Below are 22,004 nucleotides of genomic sequence, written 5' to 3' on the forward strand. Positions count from 1 at the left end.
ATAGTCAGGAAAAAAGGGGTTTAAAGAAGTAGAAGATCTACACCACTGTAGAGAGTGATATGAAACATACAATATGCTGGCAATATTCCAAACTTAATTCTGTTTATATCATGAATAACCAGATTTGTCTTACCAGTAATAAAAATATGTAATTCCAGTTACATAGTCCTCTTCAGCAGAGAAAGGATCACTACTTAGAAATGAAAATGTTTAAGACCCAGCAGAGAGAGAAAAAGGGGTGCTGTGACTGCTATCCTTGCACACAGGGTTTATTTGTTGTCTCTTTTATGGAAATTGCACCATAACAGAATTTAGATGAGTTTCTGTACAGCGTACAGTGTGCAGTGACTTGGAGCGAAATGGTTAGGAAAAACATGACATTTGTGCACTTCTGGTGCCAATTTTTAGTGCCTAAAGAATATGCATGCCTGTGTGAAGAATTACCAGTGTGAGATTTTAGTCTAGTGTGTAGTTATTTTCAGAACATACCTGAGTCTTTGTAATGGAATGAATTAATAAAAATTAGTTATTTCCTTTGTACTTAAACATGTGATTTATTTGTTTTGAAATTTCTGACTGTGCATCTCTTTTTCTTGTTATTTCCAGTTCTTGAACATGAAATGTAAAAAACCTTACTCTTCTGGTGTTTCATTAGTGGTCTTACTAACTTCTCATTTGACCCCTGAGATTTCTGGGAAGGGGAGAGTGAACAATTTCATTACGTAAAACCAGGTGCAGCTGACTGCTGTTTAAGCCAATTTACTTTACAATTGATTTGATTATTAATACATCAGAAATCTTGTGGTTACTATGGTAAAAGTTATATTTCATAATAGTATCTCCTGACTAGTTTTAAGTTAGAGATTAGTAGTTTATTTCAGCTTGTCTTGTAGTCAATTTATAAAGTGCTAGAGCGAGATTTTGAAAATGACTCATTTTCATCTTGCTTGATTGTGATATGAGTGTGGGGTGGAAGTGATACTTCAGAGAATGTTCAGTTTTTCAGCTTCATTAATATTTCACTGTTTAACTCTCTTAAAACCCTATCTACATAGTGTTAATATCATATTAGGGTAACACAGCTACTAAATGCTTTATAAATAAAATATTTGCTTTAGATTCCAAATAATATTCCAATGTGATGCTATATACAAAACATAAGAATTTTAGGACAAAAATTATAGCCATAAAATACCAAAAGTTGTTCAGGTTTTCCTGAAGTAACTTCTTCATTTGTCTTGTTTCATGCAGGCTTTCCTTCACCGAATGCTCCAATGTGCTACAGCCAAAGTGGATAAAAATGTAACAGAAGAGACAGTTAAGGTTAGTCTCCTAATCACATATTTCTACTGTTTTGTATCTGGTGCTTTATTTATGTATGTGGTATTATTTTGCAGATGTTGTTTTCAAATATTGAAGATATTCTTGCAGTTCATAAAAACTTCCTGTCCCTGGTGGAGGAATGTTTGCAGCCAGAACCTAATGCGCAGCATGAAGTTGGGACCTGCTTTCTTCATTACGTATGTTATTTTTTATTACAGCCTTATTTCACTGTTTCCTATATTAATTACTGTCGTGATAGTGAATGTACATAGTCATGAGGACAAAATATGACTTGATTATGTAATGGAGTGTACTTTGAGGTAATTTCTTAGTCTTTTCTAAAAAAAAGAGTGGAGGAGAATGAAGAAGGAACATATCAAACAGGCAAAACTTATGTTGTTTCATCGTTTTTACGTTTACCAAATTAGCCAAGGCTGTAAAACTGAGCCCTACAGCGTGGGCAATGCTGGTGCCTATACATGAGATGGCAGTACAAGGGTCAGAATTGCATGTAACAGCAAAAGTAATGATAGGCTTTATTTTTATCCCACTTTGATGATAGATAAAAATGTGAATATTTAACCACGCTTTACATAGGCTGGGTAGAGTATCTCCATGGTTCTGGACTGTGAAGATATTTTACTTGTTACAACTGCAGTACTACCATGAGTAAGTTTGTATGTCCTGTAGTAATTGTTTTCTAGGAGTATTATTTTTCCTGTTGGAGCAAAACAAGGATGTCAGTGTTACAGAGCTCTGCAAACTCAGGACAAGTTAGTTTGCTTTCAGTTGTAGTCCTAACAAAAAGTCTAGGTTTCATTGTTATCTCTGTTGCATTTGTTTGCTAAGTCTTTGTTTATTCATTGTGGGAGGAGAGAATTATTAATAGTTCATGGAAACATTTTACAGAAGTTGAATAACATCAGGTTTTGACTCTGCAGAAGCATGGGTCATTGTTGCAAAGAAATGTTTGCAGACAAAATAGGTAATGATGTCAGCAAATAAGCCACTCATTTTTCATTTTCTTCCCTTTTTATAATCCTTTGTTTTTGTGGTACTCCAGCCTCTGAAGTTTTTCAGCAAAACCTTATAAAGTTAAAGACAAATAAAAGATCTTGCACCTGGGAAAACAGTCCAGGAGTGCAACACAGGCTGGGATCTACCTGGCTGTGGAAAGAGACATGGAGGTTCTGGTGGACTAGAAGCCCAGTATGAGTGACCAATGTGCTGTATCAGCAAAGAAAGCCAACAGGATGCTGGGCTGCATCAACAAGGGCATCACCAGCAGAGATTAAGAAGTCATCATCCTGCTCTACTCAGCACTTGTCAGGCCTCGCCTGCAGTACTGTGTTCAGTTCTGGTCCCTGCTATAAAAAAAAGCTGTGGAGAGGCTGGAGAGGGTCCAGAGAAGGGCCAATAGGATGATCAGAGGATTGGGCAGCCTGACATATGAGGAAAGGCTGAGAGAACTGTGTTTGTTCAGCCTCAAGAAAAGGAGGTTGAGGGGAGACCTTGTTTCCATGTTCCAGTACTGAAACAGTGGCTACAAAGAAGATGGAGGCTCCCTTTTTACAAGGAGTCACATGGAATAGATGAAGGGTAATGGATACAAGTTACTTCTGGGAAGATTCCGATTGGACACAAGATGAAAATTTTTCACAATGAGAACAATCAGACATTGGAATAATCTCCTCAGAGAAGTGGTGAATTCCCTGACATTGGAAACGTTTAATATTCAGGTAGACAGGGTGCTGGGCCATCTTGTCTAGACTGTGCTTTTGCCAAGAAGGTTGGACCAGATGATCCTTGGGGTCCCTTCCAACCTGTTATTCTGTGATTGAAATTCCCAAGTGACGCTTCCAGACTGACTGTTCATCATTCTAATTTGAGGCTGGACCTCAAGTAATAAATGTAGGAGGAAGAGCTGACCTTCCAAAATGAAGAATATATATTAGCTATTCAAGCATTGAAAAGTGTTCATTCCATGTTGTATTATTAAAAAAAAAAAAACAACAAAGTGTTAAGTGAAGAACAATGTATTTCTTTGTTTCTGCAGAAAGAGAAATTCCGTATCTATGATGAATACTGCAGTAACCACGAGAAGGCACAGAAGGTTCTGCTCGACCTTAACAAAATAAGAACAGTGCGAGCGTTTCTTTTGGTAAATAAACTTTAAACTGGTGTTCTAACTTAATATTTTTTGACTGGGCAGAGAATTGTTAGCACTGTCACCTTCACCATGTAACAACTACAAGCACACCTGCAAGCACTTAACAGGCTGTTTCAGCTGGGGGGTGGTGTTGCCAGTGGAAGTTGTGAACATCATATTTTCACTGCTAAACTTGGATCCATGCATAATATAGTATTGAGCTTACTTGCCAAGGGACGAGTGTGTAAATCCAGCTGCATCTGTAGAAAAGAAAACTAATAGGATAAGGTGTATGATGAGAGATAGGAAAATAAATTACAGAAAGGAAGCTGAAGAACTCGTTAGAACTTCTGAAGAGAAAGTCCACATTCTGGTACTGTAGCCACCTGTTGTGCCAGAGGGAAAAATGTTTTCTTATGGATCATAGAGCGGCCATCCTGCCTTTAGACACTGACTTAATCTGAGGTGAAAGGAAACAGCTACACAATTAGTCTTTCACTTTAAAAGACAAATAAGGAGGGGTTTTAAAATTTTAAACATGACAGTCCTCTTAATCTTCCTCAGCAAAATCACTTTCCATGTAAATACTGTTTTCTAATAGCTGAGATTAGTTGGAAGAAGGATTCAGCATGGAAAGATTTTTGAGTTTGCATTCATGGTGTCCTGTGATGAAAAGGACATGAACTGTGAGGCTGACTATATCAGAACATAAAAATACCTGAGAAATTGCCCATGGATATGTTCTTTATTTCAGAGTCATCAGATCCAATTATTGTGTTTTGGGACTGGAGAGCAAATTACACTACAAGAAAAGCATCACAGAGAGGGTTAAAAAAAAGAAAAAAAAAGTGTCAGTGCTGGTAGTATCACTAGTTTTATTCAATTTTATTAATTATTTTTGGCATGCACTGTGCTTTCGCTACTGCTGTTGACTTCCTGGTGAAGTTGCCCTATTGCAGCTCAATAACTTTTTGGAGGATACTGGATCTGACTCCCTTCCTAGCTGCATCTACTTGCAACCAAGTTAATGAGCATTGTGGCAGTTTCCTCATTGTAGGGGGATACTGGGTGACATGAAGAGCCATCTGTCTTTATGCTCAGAGACTCTTATTCAGCAGTGTTCAATTCATAGTTAAAAACAGCTCCAAAGTTGTCCTGATTTTCCTTGTGGTTGACACAGTGTCCTTCACCTTGCCCCAGATTGAGGAGCTTCAAACACATGGTTCTTGTACTGGGAGCGGCACGGCCAGAATCAAGAAGGGGTGAATTCTGACGACAGAGACAAAAAGCAAAATGCTCTGGAGAAAGATTGCAAAGAGCTTGTTTTGTGAGAAAGGATGACAGTTGTGTAGTTGTGGTGGTTTGTGATGTGTCAGTGTTACTTACTGCTGGATGCATGCACAGGGCTTTCATGTCTGCTTTGGGTTCCTCATAGATAAAGGACATGTCTGTAGAATAAGCGGCAGCAGTCTAACCTAGAGAACGGGATGTCTGACTGTGCAATTTGAAAGTAGAAATGAAATGTTCTAACCAGCAAAACAGTTCAGGACATTAGAGATGTGATTATCTATAAATAATTGCCAGCTAAAACCAGACTTCTGAGCCTTTAAGTATAGAGACAGTCCTTATATAAACCTATGGTCTACATTGCTGTTATCTGGCTCGGTCTCTATCAGTAAAGCTTTTTCATTGGCAGGTTAAGTGAGATCCTTTAGGATAAAAGATAAGCTGGTTAATCATGAGTACAAAGCAGAGACTTAAGTATGGATGTAGAGAATCCCCGTAGCAGCACTGGTTACGGAGTATGTGCATTGTGAGTTACATGCAGACTGGAGCGGCCACCCAGTTGTGCAGCCTCTGTTCCATCAACAATGTGTCTACATCTAGATTTGTGGCCTGTGTCAGCAGACCATCTGGCTGTGTTCAACTGCTTTTGTTTAGTGTTCTCAGTTTGGACGTCTTGCTCTTCGAAGCTGTAGGTTTCATCACAATTCCTTCTGATCTCTCCATAAAATAATTTTCATCATTATTTTAGGTCTTTATGTATTTATACTTTAATTCCAGCAATTCCAAATATTTGCTGTGATGTCCCTTGCATACTTCATTATTCCAAATAGCTCTTATTCTTTTCTCTCTCAGCTGCTTTTTCAGGGATGCTTCCACTCAATATTTAATGTATTCTTTGCTTCCATAATTGGATATTTTGCCAAAACTTACTTTAGCTCATGACTAAGGATATTTTATTCATCGTACATCATGTTTAAATATAGAAGCATATAAACAAAACAGACTTTTTTTTGGGGTGTGTATAAGGATGGCCATGTTCAAACCTTTCAAACCATCTTTGATGTTACTTAATATTGCAAATACATGTTTTGGAAGCAACATCACCTCTAGTGGTTGCCCTGAATTATTTTTATTTTGGTCGAAGCACGAAAGCATATTTTTAGCATTTTATTTACTGTCTTTTGTTTTTAAACTTAAAAAAAAGCCCTCTCTTAATCCGACTGAATGAAGAAGGTATCTAAGGGAGATACCATAATGCCATCGTGGCTTCCTTGTCACGTATGATAGTCAGTGTATCTGCCTGTACATGCTTTCAAGCCTGGTCTTTTGACAGTCTTGCAAACCCTCCCTCCCCTGTATAAATATAGATTATTCATACCTTAGCCAGTAGTGCTGTGTACATATGCACCTGTCTTTATTTCTCATAGTTTTCTTGGCATTTTTTTAATGATTTTTGAAACTGTTCACACTCTAGAATTGCATGCTCCTTGGAGGACGCAAGAACACTGACGTACCGTTGGAAGGATATCTAGTAACACCCATACAGAGAATATGCAAGTATCCCCTTCTTTTGAAGGTACCTACCAGATTTTTATTTAGGACTTAATACTTTCTCTGTAAAACTGGTTGCTAAGCATATTTCCGAACTGCAGGAACAATCTCTCTACACAGTGAATAATCTCCTTATTAGATACTGGACCCAGACTTGCTCTCATTAAAACTAGTGGCAAGTCTTCTGAAATCAGTATTAAAAGAACTAAGGAGTTTGGCTGGCTCAAGATGATTAGCTCTCTTCTGCATCTAGTTGTAAGGTTGCCTCTCCATTGTTAAATGGAATGGAGCCATTTAAGGGAGTTTAATGAGACTGATTTCAGCTGGGTTTGATCATGCTCTTGCTTAAAATGCTTGGGATAGCAGAGTTTTTTAGTGACGTGCTTTGATGGTTCTAATTTGCCATCAACAAACTGTAAATGAAAAATATGTATTAAAATTATTTTTAAGATAAACTGTACAGTAACAGGAAGATGCTGAAAGTTGTTCTATATATGCTTATTCTTATCTTACGTATCTGACAGCTTAAAGTTTAATGAAAAAATGCTAAAAACGCTGATGAACATTACATACTCAAACCTCTGAGTTACTGAATTTTTTTCATGTTAGAAAATAAAATAAAAAAAAATCAGGGAAGTAAATATTTAAAACAAATTTTTTACTAACAAATTAAGGTCTAATATTGTTTATTGTTTCCAACCACGAGAGAAAAGCGAGACCAGATTTTGCTCTAGAAGCTACTTGAAACCTGATTATTGGACAGTATTTTTCACAACGCATGAGTGAGTTTAGATCTGAAACAGAGCCAGTTACGAGGCATACGTGTTTTGTTGCACTGACATAAAACCCTAAAAGTAGACATGTAACGTTTCTTAAAACTAGTTAAAGAATATAATAATTACAATGAAGTTTGAGTCATCCTCAATATCTGTGGTTTTACAGTTCCCTTGGCCTATTTTAAAATTATTTTTATATTCTATGTTTTGAATGAAGAATCTACAGACAAAGCAGGGCAGAATGACTAATGAATTACTCTAACAGGCAGTAAAATTAATATATTGTTAAAGAAATTTAAATACAGGGTGTGATGGCAGGAGAGTTAAGGCACAAGAGGAATGTACCCACGCCTCAGTCAGGGTGTGCACTGGAGGCTGTCCATACTCAGTCTAGCTGTAAATGAGTACTGGGTAGTTTAAGATGGAAAATCTCAAATGAGTGCTGGCAATTCCCCCTGCCTTTTTTTTAATCTTTTTTTTTATTTTTTTAGTATAGCTGCCATTACCAGTAACCATCTGAAATGAGTGAGTCACCTAAGCTATTGTTCAGTGCTCTGTTGTGTTGCACTGCATTAAACAATAGTGTGGAGTTAAAGGGTCATGGGTTTTGTCAGGAAAGGCAGGTGTTAATTTTGACATAAGAGTAAACTTCACATTTTTAAGCAACATTGTTATCCTTGCTGTTGAACAGTTCCATCCTGTGGAATATAAAAAACATGCAGAACCTAAAGCTCAACATGAAGAAGCATTGCTGGGGGGAGAAAGCAGCTAAAATGTAAACTTCTTCCTAAGCAGTGATTATTTATATTGTTAGTAATTTATTTGAGTTTTAATATCCTCCTAGGATACAATGCTTGGAGGGTTTATTACTTTTCCACCTTAGAAAAAAAGAAGTCTGATTACTTTTTGATTTTGTATCCTAGTTGATTTAAGCCTCCTGTAATGTACATTTACAGATCAAAGAACTGTTTCTTTTTTTCTTTTTTAAAATGTCTAAACAGGAGTTACTGAAGCGTACTCCAAGGAAGCACAGTGACTATGCAGCACTAATGGAAGCCCTCCAGGCCATGAAAGCTGTCTGTTCCAACATAAATGAGGCCAAGAGACAAATGGAAAAATTAGAGTTTTTGGAAGAATGGCAGTCTCATGTTGAAGGATGGGAGGTACTGTCATAAGATTTGTCACTTTGTATATTGAGTTTTCAACAAGCATGTATTGCACTGTTGTGGGTTTTTTTGTGATCCTGAGGTACTGCCAACTCCTTAGTTCTGAGAAATCACAGCTGTTATTTGGGATCCACTCTGTAAATGAACTGTTGTCCATTACTCTGCACCACTGTATAAAATAGCAGGCTTTCAGGAAAGAGGGCAACTGTTTATTGTTTGAACATTGATCATTTATATACATACCTATATGTGCACACCTACATATCTATACATTCCAATTTAACTACTTCTCTGATTTTATTACTGTCAATTCCTGCCTAACAGCATTTTGTCTGGTGGAAAAAAAAAATTGATTATTATTGATTAAGCACTGAGACCATAAGTTTTTGTCAGCTTGTAGGTAGTCCCTTACTATTGACTGAGCTAAACTAACATAAATGTGTTCAATAGAATCTGTGTAAGATTTGCTGGGTTTTTTTATAGTTTGCAAATGGAAGTGCTTTAATGCTTTAGTTTTCTGAAGAAGCCACAGGCCTGTTTCTGAGTTTGAGTTTTCACTAGTAACCAGAAGAACCACTCTTTTCCCTAGACTACAGCAACATCAAGTAGTTGCAGCAACGAAGTCTTCCTTTTGTGTTATTCTCAGCACTGTAATTAGTTTATACAGAGACATGTAGATATGAGTGTATCTTTAAATTGACTTAGGTCTTTTGTACTGAAATGTCTGAACCGCCCACATTGAGGTGAGAGGGAAACACAAGTGAATTCCCAGTAAAAGCAAGTAATGTAAACAAGTTTTTTCAAGTCAGTTTTGAATATAACACACAGGTTTTTTTCAGACACAAATTTAAACATGGAAATAGTTCTTTGCTTTTTTTTTGAGTACTTTGCTTGAATGTACTGCTCTTTCTAAGAGAGCTGCTTAAGGACTAGAGGAAGAGATATTATCCCTTTAAGCTTTGTGGAAGGCTTACTGGCTGGAAGAGTTAGCAAGAAAAATATATTTTTTGCACATCAGTTTGATGGACTGAGACCTGATCTTTCAGTTCTGTAGTGGGAAATGGCCATTGGATAGTACATAGAAGAGAAAGGATTAAGGGCACCAATGGGACCTTGCAGCAGAGAAAGCTTTGAGATGGACTTGTCTGAACTTGAAGTGACAGAATTACCCAAGAAGTTTGACAACTAAAATTTAGAATATTGATTAGAAGAGTCAGCTTTTATGTAGATATGCACAGTAATACAGAAAGCAGCAGAAACAAAAAATAGTTTCTACACAGCTCTGTTCCCTCCCTACATCTCCTGCTTACCACACCTGCTGTTTTCTTGAGCTTGCTGTGCCTAAGGATGTGCTCTGCTTCTGCAGCAGCTGATTCAGTCTCCCTCTGCCTTCCCAAAGGGTTCAGCAGAACCAGCCACAATCTGAAAGGAGCATAAAAATTACACTGAACAAAGAATCCCCTAAAACACTGCCCATGACACTGCGAAATTATGTCCTGCCTGCTCCACAGGAAATCTCTTGATCTATGGACTTACACAAACCTTTGATTCATTGTTAATTGAGTAGTGTGTGAAACATGAATTAAGCAACTAAAATTATTTGTTTCTTCAGTGTGTTATGGGATTTGAAATGTATCACTTAAGGTATTTTTCCTTTTCCTGTGTAGACATATTTTCTAGAACTGCTCTTCCATTTCCGTAATTGGAATAGATATAATTTAGAGCAGAAATATCTTCTTATGCCTGAGTTCAGGGCACTGTAGTCTTTTGTTACAGTCACTTTTGTTACTGTCACTGTAACACATTCCAAAAAACATCTCTTTGCCTCACGAGAAGGAATTTTAGCAAGTACAAAAGCTTATATAATTTCTGGTCTGTATTCAGACAACCCTTTCTGCATTTAATTATAGTCCTCAATCTCAAGTAATAAAAAAAGTTATTAAAGACCAATGGCAGAGAGTGTGTATTCATGCCATGCTACTCTTTGTGGGATTTTGAAAATAAAAGGACGACTTAGATAAAGTAAACCTCTAGATGCTGTAACTGAGAGAAAGTCTACTTGACCTAACACTTTCCAAAAGAAGTTAATATCTTAACAGCTGCTTGTATATACAAGATGAAAATAAGTGGAGACTGAGGAACAAGGTGACATCCAGAGGAACCTGGACAGGATCAAGACGTGGTCCTGTGTGAACTTCAGGAAGTTCAACAAGGACAAGTGCAAGGTCCTACACTTGGGTTGGGGCAATTCCTGGTATCAGTACAGGGTGGGGGATGAAGGGATTGAGAGCAGCCCTGTGAAAAAGGACTTGGAGGTACTGGTAGATGAAAAGCTGGATAGGAGTTGATAATGGGTGCTCACAGCTTAGAAGGCCAACCATATCCTTGGGCTGTATCATGAGAAGTATGACCAGCAGGTCAACGGAGGTGATTCTCCCACTCTTCTCTGCTCTCATGAGACTCCTCCTGGAGTACTATGTCTAGCTCTGATGTTGTCAGCATGAGAAAGACATGGAGCTGTTGGAGTGAGTCTGAAGGACGGTCACAAAAACAATTAGAGCTGGAGCACCTCTCCTATGAAGACAGGCTGAGAGAGTTGGGTTGTTCAGCCTGGAGAAAGGAAGGCTCTAGGGAGACCTTGTTGCTGCCTTTCAATATTAAGAAGCAGCCTATAAGAAAGATGGGGACAAACTTTTTAGCAAGATCTGCAGCGATAGGGCAAGGGGTAATGTTTGTGAACTTGAAGAGTGTAGATTCAGGCTAGATATTAAGAAGAAATTTTTTTTCAATGAGGGTGGTGAAGCACTGGAACAGGTTGCCCAGAGAGGTGTCAGATGCCCCATTCCTGGAAATCTTCAAGTCTTCTAGTTGAAGATGTCCCTGTCCACCGCAGGGGAAGTAGACTAAATGACCCTTTAAGTTCCCTTCCAAACCAAGCTATTCTATGATTCTAAGTTTATTTTTGTAATTATATTGAACTTGCTGCCATCAATAACAACTTAGAAAGATTAATGTATGTGAACATAGGAATGCGTTAGACATGCCTGTGCAATAACTTCATTATATAAGCAGTAGCAAGTTATGTGCTTATATTGCTGAATATTTTATGGCAAGAAAACTTGTTGAATAACCCTTAGTACCTATCACTGACTTTACTCCTTTTATTATTTTCAACTTTTCAATTAAGATTTTTACTGCATAGCGATTAAAATTCTTCTACTTGCTTTCAGTGCTTGAGTCTTACCAGGTACTTGTCAAATCCATCTTAATGAACACACTCAAATATAAAGTTACAGTCTTATTAACTTAATGCATTATTAGTCAGATAAATTGGTTAAGAACTGACTGTTCTCAAACTTCTAACCCTGAAAAGGGAATCCACTTTCGAGCATCAAGTAAGCTGTACAATAGTAAACATGTTTGCTGTTGGAAATATGTTAATGAGCAAAGGCAGAAATAAGGAAGGGTAACAATAAGGAAAGAAGCATGTGAAACAGACTTCTGTCTGTGCTCAGAATATAGCCTGTGAATTGTGACAGAGTAATTTTTTGTTGTTGTTGTTTTGTTCTTGTCATTTCCCCCTAGATTTAATGTTTAGGATTTCACTTGTGCTTGAAATCTGGAAAAGTGTCATTGTCTTAAAATAGTATGTTTTCAGTACAATTGTGTGTTGTTTATTGTAGTTTAGCTGATCAGGTTTGATGTTAACCTATGGCAACCACAGGGTGCCCAATCTGGCAAAATTACCCTGATTTTAATGTGTGCATCCTTTTCAATCATCAGTCCTTGAAATATTGAGAATTCCAGAGTATGTAAAAGAGCTCACAGTATTTTGAATGATTACCAACAACAACTACAAAAAAAAATTCTGAATGCAATATATGAGAGTGGATTTAATTAAATAAACATCTGGTTTGCTGCATTGCCTAAAAATAAAGAGGCAAACTTGTTGGAGATTTCCTTCCAGAGGGAAATGCTTAGCACATTGCTTGGCCCCAACTAGAAGGAAAGGGGAAAAAAAAAAAAGACTATTTTTAGTATCTGATCAAAGCATGACTTGAATTCCTATACATAAGTGTCATAAAATGAAGCTTGTGTTTATTATGATAAAAATACAGATTCATGGAAAAATGGAACATCTGTTTCAAGAAACAAAATTTTGAGTTTAATGACTTTCTCACTTTATTTCCTAAGTGGTTAAGTGTATTGGCTGGAATTCAGAACTTGTGTAGGTGGTAGTCTCAGCTGGAGAATGGTTTAACAGCTGAAGGAGTCTGTCAGTAAAATTTGCAGGAATGTTTCGGCGAGAGAAGAGAAAAAAAATTTGTTGTATTTGTTTTCTGCTGGAAACCAAACAACCCAGTCTGAGTCACAGGCCAACTCAGTGACACTACCATGGGGTATTCTGTTCCTTTCCATTCTACCATATCATCAAGTAGTATTTTAACAGTGGTTTCTGTTTTAAACTACAGAATTTCTAACCATTTCCCCTATTTTATTTCTGTTTCCTATGACCATGTGGAAGTACTGAAGATTAAGTTAATATTTGTAATTTCTTATCTTTATCATTGTTAACATGCTAGCCACTGAATCAGTATGGTCAGACTTCCATGTTTGACTCAGATTTGCCCAGAACATGTAGATAAGCAGTTTGTAGATAAGAAGCTTTTGAAACAAACAAACAAACAAAAGCTGCTTTTCATCCAAGGTAATAAAGGTATGTAAAACATGGGTATTTAATGACTTAAGGATGAGAGGGATATTGTTTTAAATTCCTTGCATCTAGTTTCTCTGCTTCCAGTGCATTTTAAATGTGTTTACTTTGTGTTACAGTCATGGTAGCCCACATTTCAGACCTCCTGCCTGAGCTATTGCCTTAGTGGAATGATAGGTGACTGACTGGTCAGCCAAAGGTTGTTTAGAAGTCAGTTTTACCTAAATATCCTGCAGGCTCTGAGATCTTACGGGCTTTTAATTTCCATACCAGCTGTCCTGAAAAACCATGAGCCCTTGGCCCTAGTGCTACCCACAGGAGAGGACTGCTCTACAGTTAAATGTTTGGGTTCTTCAATGACTCAGTGAGATAAATGGAGATAAAACTAGTCTACATTCACAGTATAAACCTGCTTTGCAGGTCATTTTTTTCCAACTGAATCCTTCGTATGTTTTGTTGGAAGGTCATCAATGGAGGTTTGTTTCTACAATACATGGCATTTTCAAATTGGCATACTACGAAGATGCTGGCTTCACTGAAAACAGCCCACCAGCTCTAATTTCAGATACTTTAAATGTATAGAAATATGAATTGTAGCATAGTACTAGTGATTTTACATTTAGGTTGAGCAACTATATGATCTCATCCCTTGCAAGCACTGAGTACGTATTAAGGAAAACTTTGAAATAGCAAATCAAATTGCTTTTCTCGTTTGAACTGTCCATATTTGAGATTTCCCTGGTAGTTTAATTTAAAACAGTTAATGAGATCATGTTTGTGTTAGAAGGTTTTGGAAATATTTGTTCCAAAAGTATTGTGTGCAGAAGATAGCCTCACCTGCTTCTGGGGCAAGGGTGACGTCTCATCCATCGCTGCAGCCTTGAACCTTTCCCCAGGAATGGGACAGCTTGGAGTTGGATAAATTAACTGACTGGGCTGGATATCAACTGTAGCTTGGTGTTGCTATTGTAAAGCCATCTGGAGGTTCACAGTGTAGCTACATCCTTCACAAAAATGTTGTAGTTGTCAGTCCTCCATTGAATTGCATGGTGGTCATGGCAGTGCTTGTGTGCTTTCTACTTTATCCTTCTTTGGGCATGTTTTTCATCCCGAAGGGCAGCTTTGAAGGATAGAGGCAGCAGGTCTTTCACATAATATGCCTTTTCAGCTCCGTGCCCACCCAGAGTCTAGGAACAGGCTGGCCCTAACAGTGTTAAGTAGGCAAGGGGGAGCATGGGATATTTCTGCACTAGCAGTGTTACATAGGACAGCCAGATGTGACTTCTGATTCTGTTATCTTATTCCCTTGGACTTCAGCAAATAAAACAGCAATAACAGAATTCACTGACCTGCAGCCACAGAAGCATGGGTTGTGGTCTTGTCAAAAGGTATCCAATAAAGTGAAGTTAACACCGTTCAGTATTTGGAGGGGAGGTCTCCAAGGGAAAAAAGTATCCATAAAATATTTTTTTTCATCATTTAGTGGTTTATATTAGGAAAGGAGGAAAGTGAAGAGAGCAACAATAACAAAGGATGGTAATGTGATACAGATAACACTCAACGCTACATTGTAGTGTTGAACTTGAATTATGAATGAGGCAAATATGGGTAATTCAGGTAGTTTGAATTACATAGTTTTAAAATATGTATAAAACTGTGGTATTGTATGACTTGAGGCTGGCACAGTAGATCTTGCTAGGACTTCTGGGAAAAGGTTGTATTTTACTACAGTGAAAATGAAATTTTTCAATAAAAAGAGACAAAATGTTTTCATAAAACCCTTGCTATGAAAAACACACTGTCTTGTAGAAAGCTGAAACTCCTGTTAAAATTTTGAAACCTTAAACTGATATTTTTGGCTTCCCTACAAAACAAATACAATTTTCCAGCAAAGATGAAGTTTTCTGTATAAACAACCTGAAAACATTTAAAGAAATCCAGCTTTTAAAAATGTAAATGATTAGTAACTAGTATTGCATAAAATTTTAAAAGCAGCTTATTTATGGCTTACTGTCTTTAATATACAAAAGCAATGACATCGAACGGAAAGAAACACCTGCTTTTCTGTAGTTGTGGTCAGCAAGCATTAAGTGCAGCCCTAATGTATGTTTAATTTATATTACTGGCTGGGCTTTGAAGGAGTTTCAGCGTTTGGTTTCAAATAAAATTGCAGAATTAGTACGTCAGCTTCTGGTGCTGATGCTGTCTTGGAAGCACGGTGTAGTGGCTGTACATGACATTCATTTCTGGCTCATTTAATTCTAAATAGAAACAAGAGGGGTTAGTTAATACTAATACTGACGCTACTTTATTTAGAGACCTGAATTGTGTTCCAGTGTGATGTTTGTGCAATCTCTCTTATCATCTCTGTAAACAGACTGCGTTCTTCTTAGAACAGTCTGAGTGATTGCTCAATATTTGGGGCTGTGGCATACAAAGGATGAATGGTAAGATGCAGAGCTGAGAGCAGAACCCATGATTGCTTCTTGGCTTTTAATTGAATGCATTTTTCTTTGCACTACTGTGGTTAGAGCAAGAAGAAAAAGTAACTACTGCTGTCACAGAAATAAATTATTCAGAACATGTGTAGATGAGAAGTTCCTGGCTTCTGCAGGTTTTGGTTGTTTTTGCCTCAGTCTTCACTGACAACCCCTTTCCTCACAACTCTCATGTTGGTGGCCCACAAGATGGAGACCAGAGAGACAAAGTCCCCCCCACTGTAAGTGAAGATAAGGTTCGTGACCGTCTGAGGAACCTGAAGATATATAAGTCCATGGGGCCTGATGAGATACATCCCAGAGTCCTGAAGGAATTGGTGGATGTAGTTGCCAAGCCACTGTCCATGATATTTGAAAAGTCATGGCAGTCAGGTGAAGTCCCTGGTGACTGGAAGAGAGGACATGTTATGCCCATATTTAAAAAGGGTAGAAAGCAGGACCCTGGGAATTACCGACCTGTCAGCCTCACCTCTGTGCCTGGGAAGGTCATGGAACAGATCCTCCTAGAAGACATGCTAAGGCACGTGGAGGACCAGGAGATGATCCAGGACAGCCAGCACGGCTTTACCAGGGGCAAATCCTGCCTGACCAACCTAGTGGCTTTCTACAACGAAGCAACTACATCAATCGACCAGGGAAAAGCAGTGGATGTCATCTACCTGGACTTCTGCAAGGCCTTTGACACAGCCGCGCACAACATCCTTCTCTCTAAATCGGAGAGATATGGGTTTGATGGGTGGACTGTTAAGTGGATAAGAAACTGGCTAGATGGTCATGTCCAGAAGGTAGTGGTCAATGGCTCTAAGTCCAGATGGAAAACAGTGACAAGTGGTGTCCCTCAGGGGTCAGTGCTGGGCCCAGTGTTGCTTAATATCTTCATTAACGATATTGACGGTGGCATTGAGAGCACCCTCAGCAAGTTTGCTGATGACACCAAGCTGGGTGGTGTGGTTGATATGCCAGAGGGATGGGATGCCATCCAGGAGGACCTGGACAAGCTAGAGAAGTGGGCCCAGGTGAACCTCATGAGGTTCAACAAGGCCAAGTGCAGGGTCCTGCACCTGGGCCAAGGTAACCCAAGATATGATTACAGGCTGGGGGAGGTCACACTTGAGAGCAGCCCTGTGGAAAAGGATCTGGGGTACTAGTGGATCAAAAGCTGGACATGAGCCACTAATGTGCAGTTGCAGCCCAGAAGGCCAGCTCCATTGTGGGCTGTATCAAAAGAAGTGTGGCCAGCAGATGGAGAGAGATGATTCTGCCCCTCTACTCTGCCCTGGTGAGACCTCATCTAGAATATTGCATCCAGCTCTGGTACCCCCAGCACAAGAAAGATGTGGAGCTGTTGGAACGTGTCCAGAGAAGGGCCACAAAAATGATCCGAGGGCTGGAGCACCTCTCTTACGAGGACAGGCTGAGGGAGGTGGGGTTGTTCAGTCTGAAAAAGAGAAGACTCCGAGGGGAAACCTCATAGTGGCCTTCCAGTACCTGAAGGGGGCCTACAGGAAAGCTGGGGAGGGTCTTTTTACAGGGGCTTGCAGTGAGAGGACAAGGGGTTATGGTTGTAAACTGAAAGAAGAGAAATTTAGGTTAGACATCAGGTGTAAATTCTTCAGTGTGAGGGTGGTGAGACACTGGAACAGGCTGCCCAGAGCTGTCGTGGGGGCTTCATCCTTGGAAGTGTTCAAGGGCAGGCTGGATAGGGCTCTGAGCAGTCTGTTCTAGTGGAAGATGTCCCAGCCCATGCAGGGGAATTGGAACTCCATGATCTTCAATGTCTCTTCCAACTCCAAACATTCTGTGATTCTGTGATACTATTTTCCAAGCTGACTATTGACTGCTTCAAGTTAGGAAAGTCCTTGAGCCATTGGTGTATGCTCAATGCAGCCAGAATACCTAATTATCAGTAGGGACAGCATGGCTGGATGCATATGGCACATGGACAGAAGCTCTGTCTCACAGGAGCTGGATGTTCAGAGTAGCAAAATACACCTCTGAATTCAAGGCAGACTTCCATGGGAGGTAAATTTCTCTTTTTAAGGCATACAAATGCCAGGACTTTTTCATAGAAGTATTTTTGGGAAAATGTGCTCCTTTTTTAAATTTACTTCTTTTCACATAAAGGAATGATCTGCCTGGAGCAGAAATGAGGCATGGGAAGTTTCATCCCAAACATTTAAAGCTTAGCAAAATTCAGATGTCTTCAGAGTATGTTAAGAGGAAGTGTACTAGACAATCTTAGTTGTACTTGCCAGTATTAGATTTGCCTGAATTTTAAATTTTGCTGTTTCTTTTATTTTATGTTTAAGTTAATCGAGTGTAGAGCTATATAGCCTTAATGATCTTAATTAAGTTCCAGGTTGCTTCAGCTTCCAAGTTAATTTTTTTTTTTTTTGAAGTTCATCTTGTGTTTTGTAAAGCCCTGTTTTCAGACACTTCTGACAAAATAGTAAAGTTGCCAAGGATAAGAGTTGCTGTATAAAGCTGGCTTGATTTTTCAGGAGACATCTCTTGCACAGATGTAATATAATTTGAAAACTTCAGTGATTGGACTTCATCTATCAAAAAAGCCACAAATTCTCACACCCAAGTTAATGGCAATACTAAATTAATACGAAGCTGGTGTTAAGCATCATTAAGTAAACATTAGAAGCTAGTATTTAATTACAGTGTAATAAATTACCATGAGTTGTATTCTTGGTGTTTCCAGAGAATCATTATGGTTCTGAATTTGTATAAGAAACTTTTCCTTAACTGATGCAGAATCCTTCAGTTCTTACAGAATAAAAATTAATTTCTTTCCAATTGATTTTAGGGGTCCAACATCACAGACACGTGCACAGAAATGCTGCGAAGTGGACTACTACTGAAAATTTCAGCAGGAAATATCCAAGAGAGAATATTTTTTCTTTTTGATAATCTTTTGGTCTACTGCAAAAAAAAGCACAGGTAAATGATTAATTTGTATTTTGAAAAATAATGCTTTTTTTCTCACAGTAGAACTAATCCTCTGGATGCTGTTTCATAAGAACATTTGAACAACACTGAAGTATTTATTGCAGTTAGTTGCAATATAAAAGCATTTTTAGATGAGACCTATCACCCAAAGAAAAGTGTATTTAATTCAAACATTTGAAAAATTTTGTGTGGATACAGCATCCAAATGGTGAAGTACAGGGGAAAAAAAAACCCTGTTTTGTCAGCCTTCCATGACAGCTTATACGTGACAGCCCCACTCTCTTCTAGGAAGGGTAAACAGACTGAATTTTTAGTTAAAACAAATTAGTATTGTAGCTTATGCTATAAATTAGTCCTTTCAGATTCAAGAGTTTCAAGCCTTATATTTCTAATCAGGAAAAAAAGCCAGAAAGCTGTTGCTTTCTTCACTGCAAGGAGAAATTCCTTAGTTTAGCAGCAAGTGTCTGCAGTTAATGTTTGGTGCTCTTAGGCTTCTGAGAAGTAAGCCCTCCCCTACATAAAGACATCCTTCTTGAAACTGCTTGAGTTTGTCTCTTTGATCCATAAATTGTTTTTAAGTAGCCACTGAATACATATTACTGGATAGATCCTTGGTAGATTCCTAGATGCATGATAGACATCAAGTATTCTCTCTAACAGCTCTGCTGAATACCATTCTCTTTGCCTCTGCACACTTGTGGATAGTGTCAGAGGAAACTCCACCACTGACCTAAGTGTACAGTCAGGGAAACTGCAGCTGCTGAAACTGTTGCTTCATAAATCCAGGTTCTGCTATCATCACCACAGCCATGTCCATCAGATCAGTATGAGTGCTGTAAGATTTTCAAGAGTAGTTCCAGATTTCAAAGTGAATTTCGTTCTGTTTTTCCAACTGTCTTTTACCTGTGCCCTGGCTTGTCTGTGACATCCCAGTGAAAGTCCTTCTCTGCACCTGTAATATCCATTTGTTTTGATCACTGCTCTGGCTTGGCAGTGGTCACATATTAAAGGACTGATCCTGGCCTAAGCTGCTGTTGAAAACTGTGCACGAGAGAATGGCCAAGTGCAACGTTAATAACAAAATGTAGTCTTGGTGCATCTGGATGAAGGTGGTTGGCCAATTCAGTCTGGCATGTGGGAACACCCAGCGCCATCAGCTTGAGGATGGGAAAGCTGATTGGGCAGCCTGATACCAGAATGAATTCCTCCTCCCCCCGTTGTTTTAGCTTGGAAATAGTGGGTGATTATCATCCTCTTCTTACTACCTGTTCTTGGTGGGGGTGGATGAGAGGGCAGGAGATACGAGGGTTGGGTAACAGAGACCAGAACTCCTGTATATATGTACCATAAAATCCATGTGTTGTGTAGACTAGCGATAACCTCAGATTTATATATGCAACTACAACCAGCAAAGTAAGTGGAAATTTATGCATAAAATACATGTCTTTGAGACCAGTTTTTAATGGATCCTTAAAAATTTTGTTAGCATCCCTTGTTGTCTTCTATTCTGTATAGTTTATATTTTTTTCACACAACTTTTTGCATAGTGCTTGTCATGCCACAGTATGGTTTTAAATAATTTAAAAGTTATTTTTTCAAATAAGTTTATACTCATTCATGGCATCATACATAAGTGGCTGGGGATGGATACATACATGGTGGCTAGGGGATGGATATCCCTTTTCTCTCTTCCTTTGTTAATTACACATTTGTGGTTCGATTCACTGTAGCACATGTAGAGCTACTTGCTGAACCATTGTGTTGGAATATTGGACTCATCAGTGTGTGGTATGGGAAGCAGAAAGTGGTAGTAGTGGAAAGTAGCCAAAGACCCTGTTGATCAAGAATGTCACAGACAGAATCTCTAAATTTTAAAGCTGCTGAGCTTGTTCTGAAAGGACCTTATTCAGAATGGACTGGAAATGCTGTTTTTTTCTAGTGGGTTACTACTGAAACAGCTGCTGAGAGAGGTTTAAAAAATCATCTTCCGCAGTGAATATTGTTTCCTCCTATAGATTACTCTGTTAACAGGGAAGCATTTACATATGGGTATATAGGTAATTTATACTTTGCTAGCTATAGTGAATCAGTCTTTTAAGTTTCAGCTGTTGTTTAGATTGCAGAACTTCTGGAACAGTTGAGTATGAACAATTTAAGGACTTCATGATTATAGGTAGTGTCAAAATGATTTCAAGGACACCATTCTGCAGCTGCTCAGTTTCATTTTTATGTAGACTGCTTCAAAATAAACTCATGTTCAGAATTTGTAATTTTTGGTAGATTTTGTTGTCTGGCAATTACAATTGAATTACCTTTACGTGGTATCTTTTCATTTCTCCACCACTAAATTAAATATTTTTGTAGCCATATTCTATCTAAAATGCGCTGTTGGATGAAAATCTCAAAACACATGAAAGGTCAATGATTTCTTCAGTTTTGAGCAATCATGTCCTACATGTCATTGGCTGACACCTCTGCAGACATGAGAATAGCTCAATTTAGAACATAGTTCCAGGATTTGTTGTGGATAATTAATTGATGATATGCCAGCAATATACTTCAGGTATTGGTTGGCAAGTAGGTAATGGGAGTATTGTTCACAAGAGGTTTGTATTTTGGAAATTTTACAAAAATTGTCCTGTTTTTATGGTGCAAGTTATTTAATGTAATTTTTAAGCCTCCTTTTTTGGTGGAGCTGAATAAACATGGATTGCTAAATTTGAATCCATAGGTACAAAAGTCACCAGAGTTATTGGATTTACCTTACTTTGGAGAAAAAAACCAACTTGTGATACTGAACCTTTATTCTTGCTGCTATTTTGTATTGCTTTCTTTTCTTTCTTTCTTTCTTTCTTTCTTTCTTTCTTTCTTTCTTTCTTTCTTTCTTTCTTTCTTTCTTTCTTTCTTTCTTTCTTTCTTTCTTTCTTTCTTTCTTTCTTTCTTTCTTTCTTTCTTTCTTTCTTTCTTTCTTTCTTTCTTTCTTTCTTTCTTTCTTTCTTTCTTTCTTTCTTTCTTTCTTTCTTTCTTTCTTTCTTTCTTTCTTTCTTTCTCTCTCTCTCTCTCTCTCTTTCTCTCTCTCTTTCTCTCTTTCTCTCTCTCTCTCTCTCTTTCTCCCTTTCTCCCTTTCTCCCTTTCTCCCTTTCTCCCTTTCTCCCTTTCTCCCTTTCTCCCTTTCTCCCTTTCTCCCTTTCTCCCTTTCTCCCTTTCTCCCTTTCTCCCTTTCTCCCTTTCTCCCTTTCTCCCTTTCTCCCTTTCTCCCTTTCTCCCTTTCTCCCTTTCTCCCTTTCTTCCTTTCTTCCTTTCTTCCTTTCTTTCCTTTCTTTCCTTTCTTTCTTTTTTAATATAGCATTCAGTCTTTTAATAAAAAACTTATAGTATAGTAGAATTACTCATTAGACAGTAACAATTCAGAGGCAGGTAATTTTTTAAAGATTAGTACCTCTCTGGAGTGAGTGAAAGTGAGAATTCAGATGATCATTGATTTTCAGAAACTGAGGTTGCAGGACAGCCCTGGGAAAATCCTGGACTGGACTCCTGGACTCAGCAGCAGATGGGAACTGGATTCAGGAATGCATGGATTGG

At 38.3% G+C, this 22,004-nt stretch overlaps 1 protein-coding gene across 4 annotated transcripts in view; it reads left to right on the top strand.

Moving 5' to 3' along the window:
* PREX2 (phosphatidylinositol-3,4,5-trisphosphate dependent Rac exchange factor 2) overlaps window positions 1-22,004 on the top strand; it is a 187,660-nt gene that overhangs the window by 53,151 nt on the left and 112,505 nt on the right. For 3 of the 4 annotated variants that reach the window (XR_007888532.1, XM_051609827.1, XM_051609829.1), the window contains 6 exons: window positions 1,252-1,323; window positions 1,398-1,520; window positions 3,380-3,484; window positions 6,234-6,335; window positions 8,088-8,249; window positions 18,280-18,413. Coding sequence is in view for 3 of the 4 variants with exons in the window: in XM_051609827.1 (XP_051465787.1) it covers window positions 1,252-1,323; window positions 1,398-1,520; window positions 3,380-3,484; window positions 6,234-6,335; window positions 8,088-8,249; window positions 18,280-18,413 (698 nt within the window). In the remaining variant the exon portion in view is untranslated. The remainder of the gene's footprint in view (window positions 1-1,251; window positions 1,324-1,397; window positions 1,521-3,379; window positions 3,485-6,233; window positions 6,336-8,087; window positions 8,250-18,279; window positions 18,414-22,004) is intronic. The other variant, XM_051609828.1, reaches the window with a different exon arrangement.

Source organism: Apus apus, chromosome 2, assembly GCF_020740795.1.
Source record: "Apus apus isolate bApuApu2 chromosome 2, bApuApu2.pri.cur, whole genome shotgun sequence".
Lineage (NCBI taxonomy): Eukaryota > Metazoa > Chordata > Aves > Apodiformes > Apodidae > Apus > Apus apus.